We start from the raw sequence: 26,920 nt of genomic DNA, 5'->3' as shown, positions 1-26,920 counted from the left end.
AAGACATTGGGTAAGTTTGATTCTATTTGGGTAATTGTTGACAGATTAACGAAGTCTGCTCACTTCATTCCGGTTAAGGTGACTTACAATGCAGAGAAATTAGCCAGACTCTACATCTCAGAAATTGTTCGATTGCATGGAGTCCCACTTTCCATCATATCAGATAGAGGTACGCAATTTACTTCTAAGTTTTGGAGAACATTGCATGCTGAATTAGGTACTAGGTTGGACCTTAGTACTGCATTTCACCCTCAGACCGATGGTCAGTCTGAGCGAACAATTCAAGTGTTGGAAGATATGCTTCGTGCATGTGTGATAGAATTTGGTGGTCATTGGGATAAATTCTTACCCTTAGCAGAGTTTTCATACAACAATAGCTATCACTCAAGTATTGATATGGCCCCATTCGAAGTATTGTATGGGAGGAGATGTAGGTCTCCCATTGGGTGGTTTGATGCATTTGAGGTGAGGCCCTGGGGTACTGATCTTTTGAGGGATTCACTAGAGAAAGTGAAGTCTATTCAAGAAAAGCTTTTAGCAGCTCAGAGTAGGCAGAAGGAATATGCAGACCGAAAGGTGAGAGACTTGGAGTTCATGGAGGGTGAACAAGTTTTCATGACGGTTTCACCCATGAAGGGGGTGATGCGGTTTGGTAAAAGAGGTAAGCTAAGCCCAGGTATATTGGACTATTTGAAGTACTTAAGCGAGTAGGGGAGGTAGCGTATGAATTAGCCTTGCCCCCAGGATTGTCAGGAGTGCATCTGGTATTTCATGTGTCTATGTTGAAAAGATACCATGGGGATGGAAACTACATTATTCGTTGGGATTCAAATCTGCTTGATGAGAATTTTTCTTATGAGGAGAAGCCTGTTGCTATTTTAGATAGAGAAGTCCGCAAGTTGAGGTCAAGAGAGATTGCATCCATCAAGGTTCAATGGAAGAATCGGCCGGTTGAAGAATCCACTTGGGAGAAGGAGGCTGATATGCAAGAAAGATACCCACACCTGTTTTCAGATTCAGGTACTCCTTTTCGCCCTTGTTTTTCTTCTTGTGATCGTTCGAGGACGAATGATGGGTAAATTGGTATCTATTGCAACGACCTGTTTAGTCGTTTTGAGCAGTAGAGTTTATTCTGGTAATAACTGTCTGAGTCGACGGATCCCACGACGGACCGTCATGGTCACGACGGACCGTCGAGGGGGTCTCGTCCCAAAACACTTAGAATCTGAAAATTTGGGTACTGAGATCGACTCTCTGAACTTCACAACGGAATGGCAGGACGGACCGTCGTTTGCACGACGGACCGTCACAAATCTTCCCACAGAATTAACTCTATGAACTTTACGACGGACCTGCAGGACGGACCGTCACAGGCACGACGGGCCGTCACAGGCTGCGTGACCCTGACTGGGTCGGATTTCTGTTAAATGTTTTAAGGGGCGTTTTGGACTATTCCTGCTTATAATTATAAAGTTAGTGGTTTAATGTTAATAATTCAATTACTTGGGGGTTAAAGGAGATAACCTTGAAACAAATAGTGGGGTATTTTATCATCTTTTATACTTAATTATATGCTAATTAGGGTAAAAGAAAAAGGGTTTTGAATAAGAAAAATAAAAAGAACAGAGAGAGAAGGGAGAAACGAACGAGAGAAAGAGAAGAACGCAGAGGAAAGCAAAGGTTTTGGGAAGATAGCTTGTTTGATCGCGATTCTTCGGTGGAGGTAGGTTATGGTTTATGCTATTCATAGTAAACTCTTAATAGCGAATGATATGTATTGGGTAGTAATGTAAAGTCTCCTATATGCTTAATTGTGTGCATGCATGATGTGATTATATAATTGTAATGAATTAGCATGATGAGGCTGTTGAATCTTAAACCTTAAAACCTCTTTGTTAATGATGATGTCTTGGCATAAAAGAAGACTTGATGAACTAAAAGAATGAGGTTAGTGGATTGGGTGTCACGAACCGACACGTAGTATTAGGGGATCGGAGTGTCACATTCCGACACCAGGATAGTAGATGGATCGGAGTGTCACGTTCCGACACCAGGATAGTAGTGGATCGGAGTGTCACGTTCCGACACCAGGATAGTAAAGAGAATGAATCTTGAAATATGTTAATATACTCAATCTAAAGAACATGTTTCCCAAATGAGTATGGTGTGGAGGCTTGAGTCCTCATAGATGTGCTTGGTGTTGTGGCCAAGGGTTATGGTAAATGTTGTTGTCACCTGTTAAGAATATTAGTTGATTTTATGTTATTATCTGAAATATATTGCTTTCTATTTTGAGTTGGCCGATGATACCTACTCAGTACTTGTGCCTTGTACTGACCCCTACTTGTATTTGTTTTTCTTTGTTAATTGTGGAGTGCAGCAAACGTGCCATCGTCTTCAACTCAACCGCAACTCTAGCCAGTCTTAATCACGTCAGATCTCAGGGTGAGCTAATGCTTCTAGCTTGGACTGGATCTTCTTCTTCATGTCTTGATGCCTTGAAGTTCCGGCATGGACTAGCTGTTATTTATTTTAGCTTCCTAGATATTCTTAGACTTAGTAATTTGAGGATAGATGTTCTTGTGGTGATGACTTCCAGTTTTTGGGACAATAAGTATTGTGTTTTTAAAAGTTATTTAATTGATTTTCATTAATGAGTTTTAAGTCTTCCGCATTATATTTTGTTATTTATGGTTGAAATGTTGGGGTATAGATTGGTTGGTTCGCTCACATAGTAGGATAAGTGTGGGTGCCACTCGCGCTTCGTTTTGGGTCGTGACATTTTATCTGCTTGGAAACATAGAATTGTGAATGTTTTGAATACTCTGTTTGGTAACAGAGATGGTTTTTACATTTCATTCTTGTTCTTAAATGATGTATGATTTTAGATTTTGGTTGTTTATTTCAAAGTTATGTTGTGTTTTGAATTCTCTTAGGGAGCTTGAAACATTGAGTGAAAACTTACTTTTTGGCTAGTAGGAATTTCTTTCCTGTTAAGAGATTAGTCCAAGTTAGATCGAGAAGTATTTATGTCGGACATGATTCATCCTCATCTGTGAAGAAGAAACTCGAAGAAGCATCATTCACTGTGGGGATCTTGTGTTGATGTTTATTTTGGAGCATCATAATAGAAATCTTAGATATTAATGTGAGTATAAATTATTTTATTAAAATTTAGAGTGAAAATATGTCTTTTTTATTTTATATTAGTTATTTTTTTTTCTAATTACAAAAAATCATAAATAAAAATGATAAATTTCATTAATTTGGACTTTAAAAGTCTTTTTCTGAAGGTTTACAAACTTGATTACATTTACAAAAATAAAAAAGGAATAATTTTAAGGATAAATGAGATCAAAATGATTGGAAGAATTATCTATAACAAAGTGAACAATTAATATAGGACTATGAAAAGACTTTCTTATCGAAACAACCTAAAAAAAGAGTAAATATCACATAATAAGGGAAAAAGAAAATAAATATTAATGTGATTATTTATTTAGAGAAATTGACACGTATATTTAGTTACTGAAAATTTACTTTGATCTGTCCAATTTAATCCACTTAATTTTTTTTGCATGTGACATTTAATACCTCAAAATAGTTAAATTTGATTGTGTAGGCCAGTTACAAATTCAATTTTCTAATGTTATGACTTTTTTAATTATAGGAAAGCGTCATTTTCATTTATAAGAGATACAGAAAATACCAAGAGATATAATTTGTTCAGTATTATAGACACAAAATTTGTACATTTTAACAATTTTTATGTAAGGGCGAATCTAAAAGGAGCAAAGGTATATTCATTTGAATTTTCTTGACAACAAATTTATATGATATATATAAGATTTTTTTGGTGTTTATATGTAAATTTTAAATTCCTCAGTATAAATATCTTTGTACATTGTAAGGCATTTAAATTTCACTTATTGAATTACCATTTTTTTAGCAGACCATGAAAAAGTTAGAGGTTTTGTAGTAGTATGAATTTTTTTATACATATTCATAAAATATTTTTATCAATAATGTTATTATGTACTAAAATATTTTAAAGAACTAATAAAATAATTAAGCTTAGCAAAAATTAAGTTGAGTTGTGTCTTGACTCATTATCTGCCCAGTTTTGGCTCAATTCATATTGATCCAATCAAATTCAGTTCGGTGTGGATCTTGACCCATTTGTTGTCTTGACCCATTATGATTGACCTAAAATTGATCCAATTTGCTCAATTACCGTCCCTAACAATGCCTAAGATTAAAATAGAAGAAAAATCAATGAAACAAATGCACTTAAACAAGAAAAACTAATTAAAAACTACCAAATAGTTATCCTCTTTTGGATGAGTCGCGATTTAACAGAGCAAATGAAGATTAGCCAAGAAATGCCTAATGTTACAACCAAATTGTAGATAGCCATGTGTATTTACCATTTTTCTATGAAATAAAAAGATTAGCTATAAATAGTAATTATTTTTACCATTCACTACAAATATTACTAATATGATAATTACATATCATAAATAAGTTGTACCATATAAGTTTTATTTTATTTTAATAATTAAATAGATTCACCATTTCATTAGATTACATGTTGCGCAACAAAAACAAAAACATTTTTCGTGAAATCCTATAAATTGGTCCTTTTATGATCATTGGGGTTACTACCTCCACTCGATTCAATCACAAAAGTTACAGTAGCGTAAGATAGGGCAAAGGGACATTGATTTCGTTTTCTGCCTCAAATATGCTCGTTCAAAATCCTGGAATGTATATATATTAATTTCTTTATTAGCATAAATGTTTATGCTTTTACATGCAGTATCAAAGCCTGGAACTTTAACTAATGATTTTCACTCAAGAAGTAACTTTATCTTATTATCAGAGGCGAACCCACATTCATATGTGTGGGCGCATATACATCTATATCTATCTCAGACAAAAAAAAAAGATAAAAGTAACAGTGCACTCTTAATGAGTGTATAGCTATCCTTGTGCTAGAGAAATTACCCACAAAACTAGGGTTTGAATCTCGCTAAAGCCCTTATTTCTTTTTAAGTTTATTGGTGCACATGAAGTCTTCAATTTTTAAGCCCATTTTTGCTTGTTATAGACACAAATTTTTATATTCTATTATGGCATAAGATTTTAGACAACCACTATTAAGATTGAAGAAAGAAAAATGTGTTAGAATGGGCATTAATAAACTACAACAATATATTTTTGATAGATTTAATACATCATGTTAGGAATCTAACTAAAAGAAAGAGAATAATTCTTATTTAGTCCTAGAACCAATGAATTCCAAAAAGAAATAGTTATGGAAAACATAATCAAGTTTTTAAGTATTAAATCTTTTTCAGGTTGCGTAGAGAGTGTTGAAAGCAAATGAAAAGTAAAAAATATGAAGGAAAGAAAATTAATCAGCATCAACATATGTCCTTTCTTAATTGATCATTTTAACATTAGTTAGTGTAGAAATCTCAAAAAAGTATGTATAAATTAAGGATGTATTGATGATTATAATGTTGAGTTACAAGCTTCTTACATAGGAGAAGAGTCCTATTCTAGTTATACTAGGAGTCTTACTACAATACAAATGATTACATGAGTAGTAATTTATTACAAGTCAAATACCTTATCCTAATCAACTCCTAAAATTTTCAATAGCTTAATCGTACAAAACTTAGGATTTAGTAGTTTAATCCTAGTATAATTCTAACTCTAACTCGTCAGCCTGCTTCAATGGACTTGTTCCTTCGACGTGTTCCATCAGTCGTCAAGCTTACTTCAACACTTCCCCTCAAGCTAGTGAGTAGAGAAATTGTAACTCCTAGCTTGCTGCAAAAACTAGAAAAAACCTTTTTTGTTAAGGCTTTTTTATGAATATTAGCTAGTTGATCCTTAGACTTTACAAATTGAGTAAGAAGTTGTCCCCTGCCCCTTTCTCACGAACAAAATGATAGTCCAGTTCAACATGTGTGGTTCTAGCATGCATAACTGGATTAATTTTCATGTACAACACACTCATATTATATTAATACAATGTAGGAACATATCGAACGAACACTCCAAGGTCATGAAGATGATATAAAATCCAAGACATTTCTGCGGCAGTGGAGGCTAGTGCTCTACAATCAGCTTCAACGCTCGATCGAGCTACTATGCTCTATTTCATCGAGGTCTAAGAATTCAATTTGCACCTATGTAGATACTAAAACATTTAGTTGATCTCCTAGTTTTTCTACAACCTCCCCAATCAGCATTTGAGTAGTCATACAACCTACATGGTGATTGTGAAATAATTCTGAGTCCAAAGTGTAGAGTACCTTTGATGTACCTGAGTATCATTTTACTCCTTGAAAATGTTCAACGTTTGGGCTTTGCATAAATTGGCTTGCTAAATTCACAGCATGAGTGATATCAGGTCTTGTGAGGGTCAAACATTGAAGACTCCCTACTATCATTCTTTAAAATAATGCATATACAAAACTTCCCACAGCTTCATGCAAACCATGTTTTCTAGCCAAAGGAGTGGCTACAGCCTTTGCCAAAGTCATCTCTGTCTTTGCCAACATCTCAGCACCATACTTGCTTTGGTTTAAGTGAATTCCACCTTCGAAATAGATCACCTCAATTCCTAAGAAGAAGTGTAAAGGGCCAAGATCTTTCATAGAAAACTTCTTCCCAAGTTGTAGAACCAACTCTAAAACATGAGATGGATACTTCCTGTGACAATAATATCATCCACATATAACAAAGAGAAATATTTTTCCTTTGTGAGTTTGCAAAGTAAATAGGGAAGGGTCAGTCTTACTACAAATAAAACCAAGGTGTAAGAGATGCATGTTAAACCTATAAAAGCAGTCTCTTGTGGCTTGTTTCAGACCATACAATGCCTTTTTAAGTAAACGTACATGCTGAGGATACTAGGGATCAATAAAACTAGAGGGTTGACTCATGTACACCTCCTCTTGTATGAAGCCTTGTAGAAACACATTGCCACATGTCTGAACTTATACCTATCTATTGTCCCATTTACTTTTAATTTTGTCTTGAACACCCATTTTGATCCAACCAAGTTCATACTAGGAGATTGAGGTACAATAATTTATTTCTTGTTAGTAGGTAAAACACCAATTTCTTCTTGCATTGCTGCAAGCCAATAAGGTAATTTTAGTGCTTCCTTAGTAGTATTTGGTTCTCTCACAATTTATGTGTTGCTTCTAGAAACAAGTAACAAGTGTCGTTCCTTCGCCTTGTTCCTGGTGATCATATGATGCCCTTGTGGTGCAGGAAGTACCTCAACTGTACATTAACCAAGATAGTGGATTGGAGTGTAGCATTCTCAAGTTGAAGGTTAACTGGTACATAAACTAAAGTGGTTGTTTGATGATGATCGTTGGTTGTACCTTTAAGAGCAACTTGTTCCTCACTGCTGCTGGCATATTCAAAATTTGCAACTGGAGTTTCAATATTAATGTATGGATCATCAAATTCAGCCTGTTCTTCAACATCTAATACTGTGCTTGAGAGGTCAATAATACTCTTATCATCAATGAGTACATGAGGTGTAGCAGCATTATCACATGTAATGGGTGGGCAGGCAACCTGTACTTTCCCTGAATCATAATTATCGTGTGTCTGCAGTTTAGAGAAAGATTCAACAAAACTAGCAAGGTGACGTGAGACATCAATGTTAGTTTTGATATTGCTTTGATGACACATAAGGTAATGTGTTTTCATCAAACACAACATGTCTTGATATGTAAACCCTCATTGTAAAAGGATGATAGCATCTATATCCTTTGTGTAAGCTGTTGTACCCTATGAACACACAAGGATAGGTTTTTGGACTGAACTTATTGTTACCATTATTATATGAAAAATATCTACACCCAAACACTTTTAGGTTGTTGTAATCAGGTTGTTCCCCAAACAACTTAACAAACGGAGTCACCATCTTTATGACTGATGAAGGCAATCTATTGATGAAAACTACTGCAATGAGGAAAGCTTCAACACATAGAAACAGAGGTAGGTTAGCATGAAGTAGTAAAGTTAAGCCAGTCTCCATACTATGCCTATGTTTTCTCTGTGCAACTCCATTTTGTTCAGGTGTGTTAGGACATTAAATATATCCCACAATGCCATGATCTTCCAAATGCTTAATGAAGTCTATTTGGATAAAGTCAACACCTTCATCACAATGAAAAATCTTGATCTCTTTAGAAAATTATTTGTCCACCATTTTCTAAAATTTTATAAAGACCTCAAAGAATTCAGACTTCTTTTTCAATGGATAAATCCATGTATATCTTGTGTGATCATCAACAAAAATGAAATAATATTTCATATGTTGGGAAGATTCGACAAGAGTAGGTCCCAATAAGTCACGATGAATTTTCAATAAGGGTTCTTTCTCAATTTTATTTCTCAAACAAAAAGGAAGTTTACAGCTCTTTCTCAACTGACAACTAGAACAAACAATAGGCCTTTTATTCTAAATACTAATATTAATGCAATTATTACTACTCAAAACTTTTAAATACTTCAAATTAGGGTGTCCTAATCTAGTATGACACATGTTGTTTGACGTGTTCTAGTCGTGTCCAACAGTCAAGGCATAGAGATTGTTATCTTCCAAAGCATAAAGTCCATTCCTTTTAGATCCTTTGTCCAGCAGTGTCCTTGTCCTCTTGTCCTAAACAACAAAGTTTGTTTCATCAAATTCAAGAGTACAACAATTATCCTTTGCAAGCTTACAGAGTACATTTTTGTTGATCTTAGGGTCTACCAGAACTTTCTTTAACTTTAGACCTGCTCCAAATATTTTTCCAACATGTGTAATGTATAACTTTGATCCATTTCCAACAATTATTTTATTTGGTTCATTGTAGTGTTTAAGACAGTTAGGATACTGAGTTATGTGTCATTTGGCTACTTGCTCCTTAGTCCACATACAAGGTGTCATCAGTAGTGTGTTGTAGATTAATAGCAGGCAATGCTTGTGGTAGCTCATCTTTGTCTTGGTAAGAGTAGTCTCACCTGTAAAAATACTTAAGAGAAGTATGGTTATTCCTACAACAAATTTGACACGCGTCATAATTGTCCCTTTCATGACTTTCACTTGATGGACTCTTCTGAGGACCTGGTCCATTTTTGTTGTTATAAGGACATGTTTGTTGTCCTGCAGGCTTGAAGCCTCTTTCTCTTGAATTGAAGTTATTATTTCCTCTTCTTTGTGAGTAGTTTCATATTCCCCTGCCTCTTTGGGCAGAGAATGCCATGTTATTGTTTTGTTAAGGCACTTCTTCTTCATCCTCCCTCATATCAAAACCCCTAAGAGCATTAACAAACTGATTAAAAGTAGGATATGGTGTCTTAACTAGCATGACAGTCCTGAAGGTCTTGTAATTATGACCTAGACCTCTAGCAAAATTAATCATTTTTTCTATCTTCATCTACAGACTTGTGAATGGTTGCAAAACCATCACATATGCCTTTGAATTCCTTAATGTATTCGTCAATTGTTTGTGTTCCTAGCCTCACACTTTGCAGTTGTTACTTTATTTGGAACTTCTTATCTTTAGTTGCTTGAAAATATGTTTCTTACAAGCATTCCCACATCTCCTTGGCAGTTGAGTAGCCTACAGTCAGGTAAATGCTTTCTTCTGTTAAGGTGCCTGAAATCCAACTCCTTCGTAACATATCCTTATCCTCCCAATCATCAACAATGTTGTTGTCTTCTGCACCCTTTTGCCTGTTACACTTTTCTAAGTAGTCTGTCCATTGAAGCAGGTCGCTCAACGTGGTTCTGTGATGATTTCGGTTAATCTCATCACTTGAATCAACTAAGTCATTTGTGTCCTCCATATAAGATAGTTCATTGTCTTAAGTTTAATGTAGCAGGACAAAATAAGATGATGAAGTGAAGAGGTCGAAAGAGTGTTGGTAAAATGGGCCATTGCAGTTTGATAATTTAGTTGTTTTTTATTTTGATCTAATACGTTAAAGAGCGGGAAAACTTTATTGGTTAGATACCACTTATAAATCTCACGAAAGTATGTAGAAATAAAGGATGTATTGATTATTATAATGTTGAGTTACAATCTCCTTATATCGGAGAAGAGTCCTATTCTAGTTCTACTAGGAGTCCTACTACAATAATAATAATTACATGAGTAGTATTGTATTACAAGTCAAATACATTATCCTAGTTTACTCATATAATATTCAATAGCTTAGTCGTACGTAACTTAAGATTTAGTAGTCTAATCCTAGTAAGAGTCTAACTCTAACTCGTCAGTCTGCTTCGATGGACCTGTTCCTTCGACGTGTCCCATCAGTCGTCAAGCTTCCTGCAACAGTTAGTAGACATAATTGATAAAAAAAAGTCAGTGACGACTCAAGGTAGATGGTTTCCTAAAGCAAAAATAAGTTGGAGGCCGAATTTTAATTATTTTTTATTTTTATGTGAGATTCAAGTTATTTCTTTCTTTTTCATAAAAATAGTTTTATTTTTATGATATTAAACTAAAGATATATTTATACAAAAATATTTTTTTAATCTTGTGGTCTTAAACATATCATGTGGAAGTTAATTCTAAAATTGATCCATATAAAAGAGTTCCATACAAATTAAAACATTCTTTTTTTTGCTACAAAAAGCTTGCGATAATTTTATTGTTACTAAAATATTAGGCCTTTCAATTTTTGTAGCCTAAGGCATATGCCTCATCTTCAAAGGCATAGAGCCACCCTCTGAAGAAACCTAATTAAAACAATAATAACAAAAATAATTTTTTTTTTTAAAAAAAGAGCAATAGTAAACTTCTGATGATGGGTGTACCTAAATTCATTGTGTAATGGTAGCAACAAAATTAAGTTATTTCTTGTTTCCTCCTACGATTTGTAGTTTCTTAAAAAATTGCACTATTAAGAAAAAGTAAATTATTTGTGTAATTCTAATTATGTTTTCTTGAGAAAACATAGGTTAAAGGCATATACACTTATGGCTTAGTCTTGAATAATGAATATCACCTTGTTCAACTATCAATATTTTTTTTAATTTATAGGAATCTGATTTATCATTCAAGTCTTGATGGTTTTAGGTATAATTATGGGTTTGGATATGAATATTTGAATTAACAAAATAATACCATTTCTCATGATTTTGGTGTTCTTATTAATAGCTTATACATAAATTAAAATTTAAGGATGTATTTTTTTATTATATTTCACCAACTATTGAAATTAAGTGTGTAGTTCACTAAATAATATTTTATGCTTCTTGTAGAACAAATGTTTGGGGTCATATATCCCAAAAGAGGTTAATTGTAATACTAGTATTAGTTGTACCAGAGTTAAATTTACGGTCAAACATTGTACTAAAATTTCATACAAACTATTTTTATATATACTACCAAAAGTGTCAAGTATTATCTATTCATTTATAATGTTACAACAAACACATGTCATTCTTATAGTATTTTGATATAAGCACTCAATACTACAAATTTCTAGTACAATAAGTATAACATCACTAATTTATACGTCTAATTTTTTTCAAATTCTATACAAAAATACTTATATGTGTTTTATTTAACCTAAGCCAAACAAATTTACATCAAGAGTTGCAGATTAAAGAAATCAATGCAAATGTCAGCAACAAATAATTTCTTTTGCATTTTTTAAACATGGAAAGAGGTGACATTTTCCTCCTATTATGCACCTTTTCTTTAAATCTTAGAGTTATGACATGTTTGTTTGTTGTTCGTGTAGCGTGTACATTGACCTTACCTATCGTACTTTTGTTTATTTTCTACATAATATCATGCCTCCGGATTAACAAAGACTTAGTTTACCTTCTCTTGATCGACTTAACAACCTTAACATTCATTTAATCGATGACATTCTAAGTAGGTTGTCTTTTCGAGATGTTGTAAGAGATAGTACAGTTTCGAAGGACTGGCAATATATTTGCTGCAGAATTGCACATGTGAAGTTTGATCAAACAGTGTGGAAAACACCCGAGGACTTGACATCGCCTACCATTGCATTTATTCCGATTCTTGAGAGTTTCCTCAGGTTTCATAGAGGAATAATATTGAAGATCACCCTCAATATTATTATTCTAATAGTGTGTCCTAATGTTGATCGTCTCTCTGATTTTTTCCCTCGACACTGTTCACATTCAACATTTTGTCCTTAAACTTTCATTTACTTATCCTCCATTCAGGTTGCCCAACTTCTTTTTTTATTGTTCAGCATTGAGGCAATTGTATCTCATGGAATGTGAAATACAACTTCCATGTTTCTTTCAGGGATTCATTAAGTTGATTAGGATAAAATTGAAATATATCACATTATCTTCTAATACGTTTGAAAGTTTGATCTCTAATAACCCGTTGCTTGAGGATTTGGTGCTAAAAGACATAGACAATCCGTACCTAATGAGTATTAATGCTCCTAAGCTAAGGTCATTTGTATTTCATGGCGATATACAATTGATATATCTTGAAAATGTTCATGTTCTTTCCAATGTTCTGTATGTGCCTAGAGAATTGGTTCTAGAGGATGAAGATGATTTTGTCAGTATTTTTTCGTCTATTCCTGCTCTTGAGTGTTTCAGTTGGGATCTTTTTGAGGTAATGTTGCTTCATTTTACTTAATGGTAATGCATTTTCATGTGTACTTTTTTTTTACTTTGAGCCATCCTGATTTTGTCATTTTATTTGTAGTTCGATAATGGATCAACTGAAGTTATGCCAACAAGGCTTCCATCAGCTCTTAACTGTCTGAAATACCTTTTCATATCTTGGACTACTCTTGGAGAGTTTTTTGAGCTTTCTTTTATTCTTTGCATTATACGAAGTTCCCCAAATGTGGAAGAAATTGAAATTAAGGTCGTCTCTAATGTTTATTTTTCTCTCTATCTTTTCCATGTTTTTATATTCGTATGTAATGACTTAATGTTTTTTTTTCTTGATTTTTCTTGAGGGATTATCCTTAGTGATGGAGATTTTTTTCGAATCTGTGCCCCATGAGGTTGTTTATGAGATTGCTGCAAGCTTTTTGGTATCACATTTAATCAGGACAGTTAAGTTTTATGATGTACTATTAGAAGAGGGTGAAATGCAGCTTATCAAGGTTTTATTGGCAAAGTCTCCAGCACTGGTGAAAATGGTAATCAGGCCTTGTCAAATGGAAACTAAAGAATCTCTCAATGTATTCATGGAGATAACAAAGTCTCAACGGGCATCATATAAGGCAGAAGTTGTGTATCTTGTTGATTAGTATCATTATCACAATCCTTCTTAATCTTTGGCTAAAATGTTTTGAAAGTGCAAACAGAAACTAGATGTTTGGTTGATGAGTAGTAAGGCTGTGTTTTGCCATTGCTTTAAGGTACTGTAAAGATTTTATCTGCTTTGAAGCATAGAATTGTAAATGTTTTGAATACTCTGTTTGGGAATAGAGATGGTTTTTACATTTCATGGATGCTCTTAAATGATATATGATTTGAGTCTTTGGTTGTTTATTGCAAAGTTATGTTATTTGTTGAGTTCTCTCAGGGAAACTTACTTTTTGGTTAGTAGGAACTTATTTCCTGTTAAGGGATTAGTCCAAGTTAGATCAAGAATTTTTATTTAGGACATACTTTTAGACTAGTAAAGTCGAGGATAACTTTCGATGTTATTCCTATATGAAACAAGAGGAAACAATCAAGAATAGGAATAAATCCAATGGTAGGGGATGTCAAGTCCTCTGGTGTTTCCCAGACCTTTTGGTCAAATTTAACCTGTGCAATTTTTGGGAAAGTATATTGCCAATCCATAGAAAGTGTACTAGTTCTTATAAATCTTGGAAAGACAACCTATTTAAAATTTCATCAATTAAATGAATGGCAAGATTGCTAAGTCGATCAAGAGAAGGTAAACATAGTCTTTGTTTATCTAGAGGCATGATAATTTGTAGAAATTAAAAAAGAATACTATTTGTAAGGACAGAGTATATGCTACACAAACAACAAACAAACATGTCACAACTTTAACATTAAAAGAAAAGGTGTATAATTCGTAGATGACACTTGCATTGATTTCTTTAATTTGCAACTCTTGATGTAAAATTGTTTGTATTAGGTCAAAGTAAACACATATAAAGTATTTTATATAGAATTTGAAGGGAACCTAGAAGTTCAAATTTATGATGCGATACTTATTGTACTACAATTTTATAGTAGTGAGTGTTTACATCAAAACACTATCTGAACGACATATGTTTATGCAACATTATAAATCAGTAGATAATACTTGACACTTCTTTCAACACTAAAGGAGTCGTTTGGTAGTATATATAAATATAGTACTTGTATTAATTTTAGTACAAATGTTTGACTATAAATTTAACACTGGTACAACAAATACTACTATTTCAGTTAACCTTTTTGGGATATATGACCCCAAACATTTATGCTACAAGAAGAATGATTATGTATCCTTAGTTATGGGGATTATTTCGAACTTGTCCCCTATGAGTTTATTGATGAGATTCATGCAAGCTTCTCGAATATCAGATTTAATCACCTGAGGACAGTTAAGTTTTATGATGTACTATTAGAAGAGAGTGAAATGCAACTTACTTTTAGTAATTTCTTGATTATTAAAGAATAACTCCAAGTTATACCGAGAAGTATGATGGACATACTCATTCCTTATCTATGAAGACGAAACTCGAAGAATCATCACCCAATTTGGGATTCTTGATTGATGTTTATTTCAAAGTTATGTTGTATGTTAAATTTCCTTGGTGAGCTTGACGCATTGAGTGGAAACTTACTTTCTGTCTAGCTAGTAGAAATTTTTTGTCTGCTAAGCAATTAGTCCAAGTTAGACCGAGAAGTATACATGTTAGACATGATGCTTCCTCATTTGTGAAGAAGAAACTCGAGAAGAATCACCCAATTTGGGATTCGTGAGTTGATGTCTATCTCGAAGTTATGTTGTGTGTTGAATTCTCTTGGCGAGCATAAATTATTGAATGGAAGCTTACTTTTTGTACAGTTAGTAGGAATTTGTGTTTGCTTAAGGGATTAGTCTTAGTTAAACGGACAAGTATATATGTTTGATCCTTCCTCATCTGTGAAGAAGAAACTCGAAGATCATGTCCAACATATATATACTTGTCGGTCTAACTTAGACAAATCTCTTAGCAAACAAGAAATTCCTATAACCATACAAAAAGTAAATTTCCATTCAATACTTCAAGCTCTCCTAAGAGAATTTAACACACAACATAACTTCGAAATTTACATCAACTCAAGAATCCCAAATTGGATGATGCATCTTCTTAAGAAAGTAACATGTCCAACATACTTCTCGTTCTTACTTGGACTAATCTCTTAACAAGCAAGAAATCTCTACTAACCAGACAGATAGTAAGTTTCACTCAATGTTTCAACCTCTCCTAAGAAATTCAACATATAACATAACTTCGAAATAAATATCAACTTACGAATCCGATATCTGGTGATGCTTCTCGAGTTTCCTGTTCATAGGTGAGGAAGGATCATGTCCAATATATATACATATTGGTATAACTTGGACTAGTTCCTTAGCCAGATAGAAAGTTAAGTTTCCAAAGTTCTAGAAAGGATAGCATGTACACAACATTTTACTCCTAACTTTGTTTGTGGTGTTTCAGAGTTGATTTTCGATAGCCCCTCGACATCAAAGGAATGTTATTCAGTAAAACCAACATCTAAAAAACAAAAAGAAATAAAGGAAAATAGGGTTCTTTCTACGTTCCAAAATCCCAAGAAAACTAACATCTACCACAAAAAAAAGTACAAGGTGGAAGATAGGTCTTCTATTTCACAAAATTAACAACACCCAAATGAGAAAGATTTGATTTTTAAACAAAAAGAGAAAGCAAATTTTAAGCTTATCGACAACTAAAATTACTACTGTAAACATCCAAAAAGAGTTAGAAAAGTATCAAATACCATTTTGCGCACACGTTATCCTTCAACCGCTGAACACAAATAAGTATGATTTTGGAATCTTCAATTTCATCACCGCGGAGTGAAAGAGGGAACTAAAGAAGGAAAGGGGGAGATATGTTTTCTTCATAAATTAAAATTTACAGAATTGTAATATGGAGTGGGGTGAGTGGGGTGGGTGGTGGGGGCAATTAATTATGTTGGTTCCTTAGTTGTATTGTCTTGTCCGTATCAATTTACGTGATAATATTTAATTCGACATAAAAAAATTAAAAATAAACAGAAAATTGGAATGTGACATGTAATAGAAATCTTATAGATTAATGTGATTATAAATTTACTAAAAATGTAGAGATAAAATATGTATTTTTTATTTTAATTTCGTTATTTATTTTGTTATTATAAAAAATGATAAATTTCATTAATTTGCACATACAGAATTTTTTTCTGAAGGTTTTCAAACTTGATTAATTTAAAAGATTAAAAAAGTAATAATTTTGAGAATAAATGAGATCCAAATGATTGAAATAATTATCTATAATAAAGTGGACATTTAATATAGGACAATGAAAAGACTTTCTTTTGGAAATAATTTTTTTTTTGTTAAAAAGAAGCAAATATAACATAAATTAAGGTGAAAGGTGACTACAATTAATGTGATTTGTCCAATTCAGTCCACTTAATATTTTTCGCATGTGACATTTAACACCACAAAATAGTTAAACTTCATTTTATAGGTCAGTTACAAATTCAATTTTCGGATTTTGTGATCTTTTTTAATAAAAAATTCGTCATTTTTATATATAAGAGACCTAGAAATAACCAAGAGATATCATTTGTTCAGTATTATTGATACAAAATTCCTGCATTTTAGCCACCTTTATGCAAGGGCGAATCTAGAATGGGCGAAGGCATATTCATTTGAATTTTCTTGAAATTATTTTATATGATATATATAGGAGTGTTTTTTGTTTGTTTATATATAAATTTTAAATTTCTCAACATAAATGGTTTTGTACATTATAAGGCGTTTATATTCACTAATTTGATTATCATTTTTTTAGACAGACATGAAAAATAAGAATGGTAATAAGGCGAACCGGATGCGGGGCAGGATAGGTTTAAGGGTATGTGAGGCGGGGCGGGCTTAAGGTTATGTGGGGCGGGTCTAATGCGGGGTGGGTTTAAGTGGATTTCTTTTTAATTAATGTGGGTCAGGGTGGGCTGTGGGTATATGTGATTTTATATGGGTTCAAACTTAATTTTAACTTCTTACATGTCATCGAATGAAAGAACATTATTTATTAAGATAAATTCATTAAGTCTACAAAAATATTCAAAATTATAAATGAAGATGGTTCATAAAAAGTAATACAATTTCTTGCATGATTCTCAATTCACCTCTAAGAAATAAAATTTAAAGTCACTATCCTATTAAATTAATACAACTTAAGGAAAAAATGAATTTTTTTTATGAATTTTATTTTTAGTATCAAACATAACTAAGAAAAAAAATATTATTAAAATTATACAGGGCGAGTTCATGCGGGACAGGTCTATGTGGGGTAGGGTGGGGCAGGGCGGGTTGAAAATGAAAATTTTTGCTATGCGGGGCGGGGCAGATTAAAAAGTTTGTGGGTTAAGCTCAACCCGCACCGCCCCCGCCCTACACCGCCCCATTGTCATCCCTAATGAAAAAGTAGGAGGTTGTGTAGTATAATTCTTTACATATATCCATAAAATAATTTTATCAATAATGTTATTGTGTACTAAAATATTTTAAAAGAAAAAATAAATTAATTAAGCTTGGTGAAAATTGAGTTGAGTTGGCTCTTGACTCATTATCTGCTCCTTTTTGGCTCAATTCATATTGATCAAATTAATTCAGTTTTAATTGGATCTTAAACCGTTTGTTATCTTGACACAATATGATTGACTAAAATTGATCTATTTGGCTCGATTACCATCCGTATCAATGCTTGAGATTAAATAGAAGAAAAATCAATGAAACAAATACACTTATACATGAAAAACTAATAAAAAACTATCAAATAGTTATCCCCTTTTGGATAAGTCGCGATTTATCTGAGCAAATGAAGATTAGCCTAGAAATGCCTAATATTAAAACCAAATAGTAGATAGTTGTGTGTATTTACTATTTTCTATGAAATAAAAATATTAGCTATAAATAGTAAATATTTTAAGCATTCACCACTAGTATTACTAATATTATAGTTGCATATCATAAATTAGTTGTACCATATAATTCTTATTTTATTTTAAAATTAAATAGATTACATCATTTCATTAGATTATATGTTGGGCAACAAAAATAATAACATTTTCACTCGTGAAGTAACTTTATCTTGATGTGAGAGGCGGACCCACAATAATATGTGTGGGTGCATAGATATAATTTACAGTGCACTTTTAATGAGTGTAGATCTATCCTTGTGCTAAAGGAATCACCTACAAAACTAGGATTCAAATCTAGCTAAATCCCTTATTTCTTTTTAAATTTATTGTGATATTGGGGGGCGGGGGTTTATATTTAAAATTCACTTAGTAAACTACCAGTAGTCGATAGTTGGCTTACCTGCAAGTTGCTAGGAAGATAAACAATATAAGAAAGTTGCAGTAAATAATTGACACAAAAGGTTTTATCCTGGTTCGGATCACCAATGCGGTGTCTAGTCCAGTCCCCTTGGGATTTAAGGGTTTTCCTTAAGAGATTTGAAGAGATCTTCGTGTTACAGAAAATTGAAACTTTATCATGTCTCATATGCAAATGAGATTTCTACCTTGACACTGCCTCAACTTGTATACCTACACTCAGATTCTTTCTTTTCTCTTTTCTTTTCAATTGTATGACTCACGGGTTTACGAAGATTTATGAAAGAGAAAATAAAACTATTGTCTAAGCTCAAGTAAAGTTGCATAGTTTACAGTACAAATCTAGGTCGGTTTATGTAGATGATGATATGTGCTCTTGTAAGGAAAACCCCAAGGGATTTATCTTAATCAAGGATTAATTTAGGGAGTCCTTGATTGAGGCGATTTAGTTAATCTGTATCCATGAAGTGAATTGCTTCTTCTGCTTTCATTTTGCTGGTTTTATATTTTTCTTGTATGATCAACATACTTTTTATCTTGTGGCTTGATTTATCTCTTTTCCTTTCTTGATGATTCGGTTGTGATCTCTGCAAAGTGTGCAAGTATTCTACTTCATTTAGACTTTCATTTATATGTTGATCAACCATATATTCCTTTCCTTCTTTTGTCCCTTAGATTTGAGGCTTGCCTTTTCAATGCTACTTTGCAACTTCAAGCAAATATTTTCCTTCTTGAAATCGTTTGCGCTGATGATTTCCTTTTTGAAATTGTGACCTACGAAAATTGAGATCAACGCGTTAAGTGTCTATTTTCAAAATTAACTAACGCTCTTGAGTTAACAATCTTCCCCTTTTTATAATGATAAGATTGATCACTATTTTAATTTTAATCTTGACAATCAATTTTTTTCAGAAAGTTAGTTGTACTTCCATGAGGTTTCATGTCTTAGTTCATTGTTGTATGCAGCTCTCTCTGTCTTATCTCCCCCATCTCATGGAGCGGTAAGAAAGATAGATTTGTTTTCTCCCCCTTTTAATAATATAAAGAATAGCGAAAAGCATACTAGATTAAAACAAAGACAACAGATACCAGAGTATTCTAAGAGTCAGAGAGACAAAAAAACAGTAGTCCAAGAGATAGAAAGGCACATGCCCCTATTGAAAGTTAGTGCAAAAAGTAAAGGTTCAGCCAGTAGAGTTAATGACCAAACCAAAAGTACTTGAGGGAGTTATTCACTTACTCACAGAAGGTGTTGTACGAACATTCCACATTCCACGGAAGATTGGAGTATGAGGTCTGAACTGTAACAACAAGCTCATTATTGGAGGAGTTGACTCCACTCTTCAGAGAGTTTACTAGTTGGATCAAGAGATTTACCATTGAGATACCTTTCTGCTTAATCATTGTCATGGCGATGCGCAACTTACTGATATCAGTGTTAGAGTCTTTCTGTAAATCAAATACCTTTCCACAGCATCATGAAAGGTCTCTAAGTTTCGTTCTACAACTAAATGTCTATTTCTGACCTCCTCATTGTCCAGCACTAAAAGAGCGGCGAAATCCACCGAGATTTTTTAGGGTTCGGGAGAGTCTGCCCGAGCTTTGACTGAGTCCTTTTTTACCCACTTTTCACCAACCTGCACATACCCCATACTAGAAAAAGTATGAGAATAATAAGTTGCATTTATAAGATAAGGGGTAAACATATAAGGATCCACAAGACTGTTCACAATAATCCCCGAGATAAGCATGCCATAGGGCAGACTTGCCGAGACATTCAAGTCTTCAACACTTCCACATATATGCCTTGAACCATTCTGTCCAGTTGATGCGGTATTTTTTAAGTAGGAAGTAGAGAATGAATACATCACGAGTAGAGATATTATTCAATGAGCCCTTCTTGGGAATAAACGTTGTGGCAAGGATATGTGCGAGAATATGATTCTCAAAACATAGATAAGGGCCCAAATTCAGAAATGTGAGTGTCGGGTTCAACCAAACTCGCTTTTCACCATCTAGAGAAACTTCAGATTCATCAGTCCATGTTCCATTCCTGTATGGAATTACCCTAGAAACTTAGTACCAAACACATCTTCGAATAACTTCTTATTGATGATAAAGCATTTACCGAGCACCAACGATTCTAACTCACCACTGTTAGGTGAGATGCAGAGATTTGCATAGAACAGGCGAACCGCTTCATCAAAAATCTCAAGACCACACAATGTAAGAAAGAGAGACAGTTTCTGAGATTTGAGATAGGAGCTTATCGGGCAGTGTTACTCCCTTAATCTTTCCTTCTCTTTTTGTTTTAAAAATGTTAACTCTTTGTGTACAAAGCTTTATCAAAGATGAAAGAAGATTACAAATAACTTCAAGTGAAGTTGTTATTGTAACGAAAAGATGAAACCAAAAATCGAACATTAAAGAACACCAAGTTTAATGTGAAAAAATCCTTCCAACAGAAGGTAACCACCACGGGATCGACAAGATCCGAATTGCTTCACTATACCAATAAGAGGGTTACAAATATTCTTCTAATGGATACACAATAAGTGCCAAAAATAACAAACAATAGCTACACCAACAAAAGATAAATAGAAAAAACACCACCCAAATCCAACCTCTGTTTGGGACCTAAAACAGGATCTTCTGGACCTACGAATCCAATCTCCACCATCCAAATCAACCAACAAGATGTCAGCAACACTCAGTCCAAATTTCAGAACGATCCAACGGTTAGTTAATCAGAAAGCATGATTTGAATATTGCTCGTCGGAGAAAAAAACTGCAGCAAAAGAACCCTTTTCCTTCTCTCTTTTTCTCTTGTTGAAAGCTCTCTCAAAAACCTCTCTTATGTTCTAATGTCTTTCAAAGACAATATCAATGAGCAATTGAATTATTCTCTCAAGACCATCCTCTATTTATAGAGTTGTGTTTTTCCTTAAAAAGCCAAACCAACTACAAATATAATTACAATTCCAATCCTTTTCGTAATATAATTGGAAACCAAATAAAGAGAATAATTCCAATCCTTTTTCAAGTAGGATTAGGCCATGAGCCTTTGGATGGAACATGGGCAATAGCCCAACAAACTCCCCTTCCAGCCAAGGGGCCAAATGAACTTAAAGTGAAGTAACTTTTGACAGGCTTCCTGCCTGCCACACTTCTACAAAACTCATGATTGTCTACGATGAGTTCTTTCCACTTATATCTATGAGTATCTAACATGACTTCATTATAACCTTCAGGTTCTCCCATGTTAGTCAAAAGAATATACTTATCATGAGAATAACGTGTTAAGCTTCGCTTCTCTCTAGTAGATATCTACAAGAGGTTTCTGGAGCATCTGAACTGATAATCTCACCATGAGTTGGTTAATTATCAACCACAACATCATCAATAGAAACAATTATATGTTCTACACTCTGATCATTATCTGGATTATTACCTTGTGTTCCCGCATGTTCATAAGATATATCAATAATAGGAATTGGATCAACATCAACTAAGCTCTCATCAGCATGAGAATCTAGTTGCTCAGTCTTGTCAATATGTTCAATAGTTTGATCTTCAAAGAACGCAACATCACGACTTCTAATGAGCTTCTTATCAATTGGATTATAAAAGTGATATCCAAACTGATCTTGACCATAACCAATGAAGATGCACTGCTTAGTTTTAACATCCAATTTCAACCTCTCATCTTTTGGAACATGCACACAAGCTTTACACCCGAACACTTTCAAGTGATCATAAAAGACGTCCTTATCAAACTAAACTTTGTTTGGAACATCACCACCCAAAGCAACAACAGGAGACAAATTGATAACATAAGCAACAGTGTTAAGTGCTTCAGCACAAAATGAATTTGGATGTTTAGCCTTTGAAAGCACACATTTAATTCTCTCAACTAAAGTTTTGTTTATCCTCTCTGCCAAACCATTTAATCAGGAGTCTTTGGAGGAGTCTTCTGATGACGAATTCCTTGTCCTTGTGATCTGCAGTAGTTATCAGAGGGACCAATATACTCACCACCATTATCCGTACGAATACATTTTCACTTCTTATCCCGTTTGTCTCTCAGATAAGGCTTGAAACTGTTTAAACACATCAAGCAGTTGATCTCTGGATTTTAAAGGATATACCCAAATCTTGCGAGAACGATCATTAATGATAGTAGCAAAGTAAAGTGCACCGCCTTTTGACTTCACTTTAAAAGAACCACACAAATCTGAGCGTACTAGCTCCAATAGCTCAGACTTTCTTGAAGATGGATGAATGTGAAAAGAAACTCTTTTCTATTTCCAATCTAAACAATGAACACATCTTTTCACCTTTGCTTGTTTCATAACAGCAAGAAAATTCTTCTTAGACAAATAGGTGATCCCCCTCTCGCTCATATGACTAAGCCTCTTGTGCCACAATTCTGATAAAGCTTCGCTCTCCACCAAATTTATAGAGTCACCAAGAATCGATCCTTCTGTCACGTATAAATTTGAATGTTTTCTTCCTCGAGCTAAAATCATTGAGCCTTTGGTGAGCTTCAATTGGCCATTGAATAAGTCATTATGATAGATATCATCATCTATTTGTCCTACATAGATCAAATTTAAGGGAATGTCTGGAGCATGCTTGACATTCTGAAGGACCAACGTTGAATTGATTTTCAAACAAACAGTGTCAATACCGAACACCTTAACCTCACCAGCATTACTCATCTTTAACACCTCAGAGTTAAAAGAAGTATAAGATGAAAAGAAGTCTTTTCTTGGTGTGACATGTGATGTGGCTCCAGAATCTACTATCCAACTTGTATGTTGAGATACAAAATTGATGACGTCTTTATCACAAGCGAAGAGAAGGTCATCTTGGACAACAGGAACAACATTATTTTCATTGTTTTCTTCCCTTTTCCCTTCTTTAAGATCTTTCTTCAATTGTTTGCAAAAACTTTAAAAATGTCCTTTCTTTCCACAATGATAACATATAATATTTGGATTCTTGAATTTTGATTTGCTGCTACTTTTACCTTTACTCCCCGGGTCTGTTGTCTTATGTCTCCCTCGATCTTCTCTATATAGAATATTTGAATGTGAATATATGTCTTGAGATTTTCTTCTAACCTCTTCATTCAACACACCAGTTTTTGTATATTCCATAGTCACCTTTCCACCAGTGGTAGAATTTGTTAAAGAAACACAAAGAATTTCCAAGAATCCGGTAGAGTATTATGAAGCCAATGTCCTTGCATTTCATCATCAAAATTAACACCCATTCCTGATAGCTAATCAAGAATACCCTGAAAATTATTTATATGATAAAGAATAGAACTGCTCTCCTTGTACTTAAAGGTCATCAATTTATTTAACAAGAACAACTTGTTATTGCCAGTTTTTGAAGCGAAAGCGTCTCCAACTTTTCCCACAATGTTCTAGCATGTGTCTCATTCACAATATGGTTACGAACATTATCTTCAACCCATTGTATTATATATCCACATACTTGTTAGTTCTCAAATTCTCAATTTTCATTGGTCACATTCTCGGGTTTATGAGCAGAAAAAACCGGAAGATGCATCTTCTTCAGGAACAATAGATCTTTCATCTTGCTTTTCCATATGTTGTAGTTTCTTCCGTTTAGACATACCATCTTGCTCATATTCCCCTCCATATAGATAACTTTAGCTCTGATACCAGTTGTTGTGACGAAAAGATTAAACCAAAAATCTAACAATAAAGAATACCAAATTTAACGTGGAAAAACCCTTCAAACCAAAGGTAACCACCACAGGATCGACAAGATCCGAATTGCTTCACTATACGGATAAGAGATAAAAAAAAATTCTTCTAATGTCTATAGAACTAGTGCCAAAAAAGAACAAACAATAGCTACAACAACAAAAGATAAATAGAAAGAAAGATCACTCAAACTCAGCTTCTGTTCGAGATCTAAAACAGGATCTTGATGACCTCCGAATCCGATATCCACTATTTAAATCAACCACCAAGATGTCAGGAACACTCAGTCAAAATTTCAACACGATCCAACGGTTAGTTAATCGGGAAACACGACTTGAATATTACTGGTCGAAGAAAAACACTACAGCAAAATAATACTTTTCCTTCTCTCTTTTCTCTTGTTGAAAGCTCTCTCTAAAACCTCTATTATGTTCTAATGACTTTTAAAGACAATATCAATGAGCAATTGAATTATTCTCTCAAGACCATCCTCCATTTATAGAGTTGTGTTTTTCCTTACAAAGCCAAAACAAACTACAAGTAGGATTACAATTCCAATCCTTTTCCTAATAGAATTGAAAACTAAATAAAGAGAATAATTCCAATCCTTTTTCAAGTAGGATTAGGCCATGGGCCTTTGGCTAGAAGATGGTCAATATCCCAACAGTTATGTGCTTCACACAACTGGCATAGGAGTTTTTATATAGTGTAAGCTCTTATGAGAAACCCAAGGATCTTTGATCTAATCCTTGAGTCATTTGTAATTGATCTGTTGAATCATGTCCATATTAGATATGTTCATGATAGATCAATTCTTGCATGTGTGATTTGATTCTTTCCTTAAGTTGATTTGTCTTGTACTCTTTGTAAATATTGGTATGATGATGTTTCCTTAACATTTTCCCTTGATTTTATCTTCGATATCGTTGATTGATTTTCCTTGAATGCAGCTTTGATTTCACATGTTGTGAGATTTGATCTGATTGAACAAATATTTACATTCCATTCTTAACTGGTGCGCCTATCCTTAGTGTGATCACTGCGAGCATCCCGATTGTAGCCTTGTACTTGTGTTGTATCTTGTTTACTTCCTGCATCAAGAACCTGGTCAGTATTTTCATTATTAAAATGTTTGAATATGAGGTTAACAAAACATTGTCAAGTTTGTAAATATTTATTTTATTTTATTTTTTTTAAAAAAAGCATAAGTACTCCCTTGAACTATGGTCGAAATTTTAAGAATACACATTTTCTTTATATGTCCTAATACCTCCTAGAACTATTTTGAAATGTAATAAATACACCTTTTTGGTGTTAAGGTGGCTTAGAGAGTGTTGAAAGTAAATAACAAGTAAAAAATATGAAGAAAGAAAAAATTTAATCAATATTCAACATATGTCCTTTCTTAATTGAACATTTTAGCATTAGTTAGTAAACATAATTGATAAGTAAGCTCAGTGACGGCTCAAGCTAATTAGTGTTCTAAAGTAAAAAATAAGTATGAAGCGTAAATTTTAAGTACTTTTTTTTCAATGTGAGATTCAAGTTGTTTCTTTCTTTTTGATAAAGAAGGTTTTATTTTTTATGATCTTAATATACTTTTTGATAAAGAAGGTTTTATTTTTTATGATCTTAGTATATATATATATATATATGTGTGTGTGTGTGTGTGTGTGTGTGTGTGTGTGTGTGTGTATGTATTGATCTTGTGGTCTTAAACATACCATGTGAAAGTTAAATTTAAAAAATTGTCCATCAAAAGAATCTTAAACAAATTAAAACATTCTTCTTTTTTTTTGCTACAAAGCTTAAGATAATTTTATTATTACAAAAAAATTAGGCCCTTCAAATTTGGGGTTTAAGGCATATGGCTCATCTTTAAAGGCATTGAGTCACCCTCAGAAGAAACCCTAGTTAAAACAATAATAACAACAAATATACTCTGATGATGGGTGTATCTAAATTCATTGTGTAATGGTGGTGGTAGCAACAAAATTAAGTTATTTCAAACTTGTTTCCCTTAAGATTGTAGTTTTTCAATTAATTACACTATTAAGAAAAAGTAAAATATTTGTGAAATTCTAATTATGTTATCTTGAGAAAACATATATTAAAGTCATATGGACTTATGGCTTAGTCTTGAATAATAAATATCACCTTGTTCAACTATCAATATTTTTTTTTAATTTATAGGAATCTGATTTCTCATTCAAGTCTTGATGGTTTGGTGTTCTTATTAATAGCTTATACATAAATTAAAATTTCAGGATGTTTTTTTATTATGTTTCACCAAAATATTGAAATTAAGTGTGTAGTTCACTAAATTAATATTTTATGCTTCTTGTAGAACAAATGTTTGGGGTCATATATGCCAAAAGAGGTTAATTGTAATACTAGTATTAGTTGTACCAGAGTTAAATTTACGGTCAAACATTGTACTATAATTTCATACAAACTATTTTTATATATACTACAAAATGACACCTTTAGTGCTAAAGAAAGTGTTAAGTATTATCTATTCATTTATAATGTTACAACAAACACATGTCATTCCTATAGTATTTTG

The 26,920-nt window shown here is 33.3% G+C and overlaps 1 protein-coding gene across 1 annotated transcript; it reads left to right on the top strand.

The window, feature by feature from the left end:
• Window positions 1–12,452: 12,452 nt before the first annotated feature.
• LOC107016818 lies at window positions 12,453–13,296 on the top strand. The gene is made up of 3 exons (XM_015217165.1): window positions 12,453–12,647; window positions 12,741–12,905; window positions 13,000–13,296. Exons 1-3 carry the CDS (start codon window positions 12,453–12,455, stop codon window positions 13,294–13,296), a joined length of 657 nt encoding a protein of 218 aa, XP_015072651.1.
• The last annotated feature ends 13,624 nt before the right edge of the window (window positions 13,297–26,920 follow it).

This window comes from Solanum pennellii, chromosome 4 (genome assembly GCF_001406875.1).
Source record: "Solanum pennellii chromosome 4, SPENNV200".
Lineage (NCBI taxonomy): Eukaryota > Viridiplantae > Streptophyta > Magnoliopsida > Solanales > Solanaceae > Solanum > Solanum pennellii.
The sequence above is the reverse complement of the archived record's forward strand: the minus strand, read 5'-3'. Positions and strand labels throughout refer to the sequence as shown.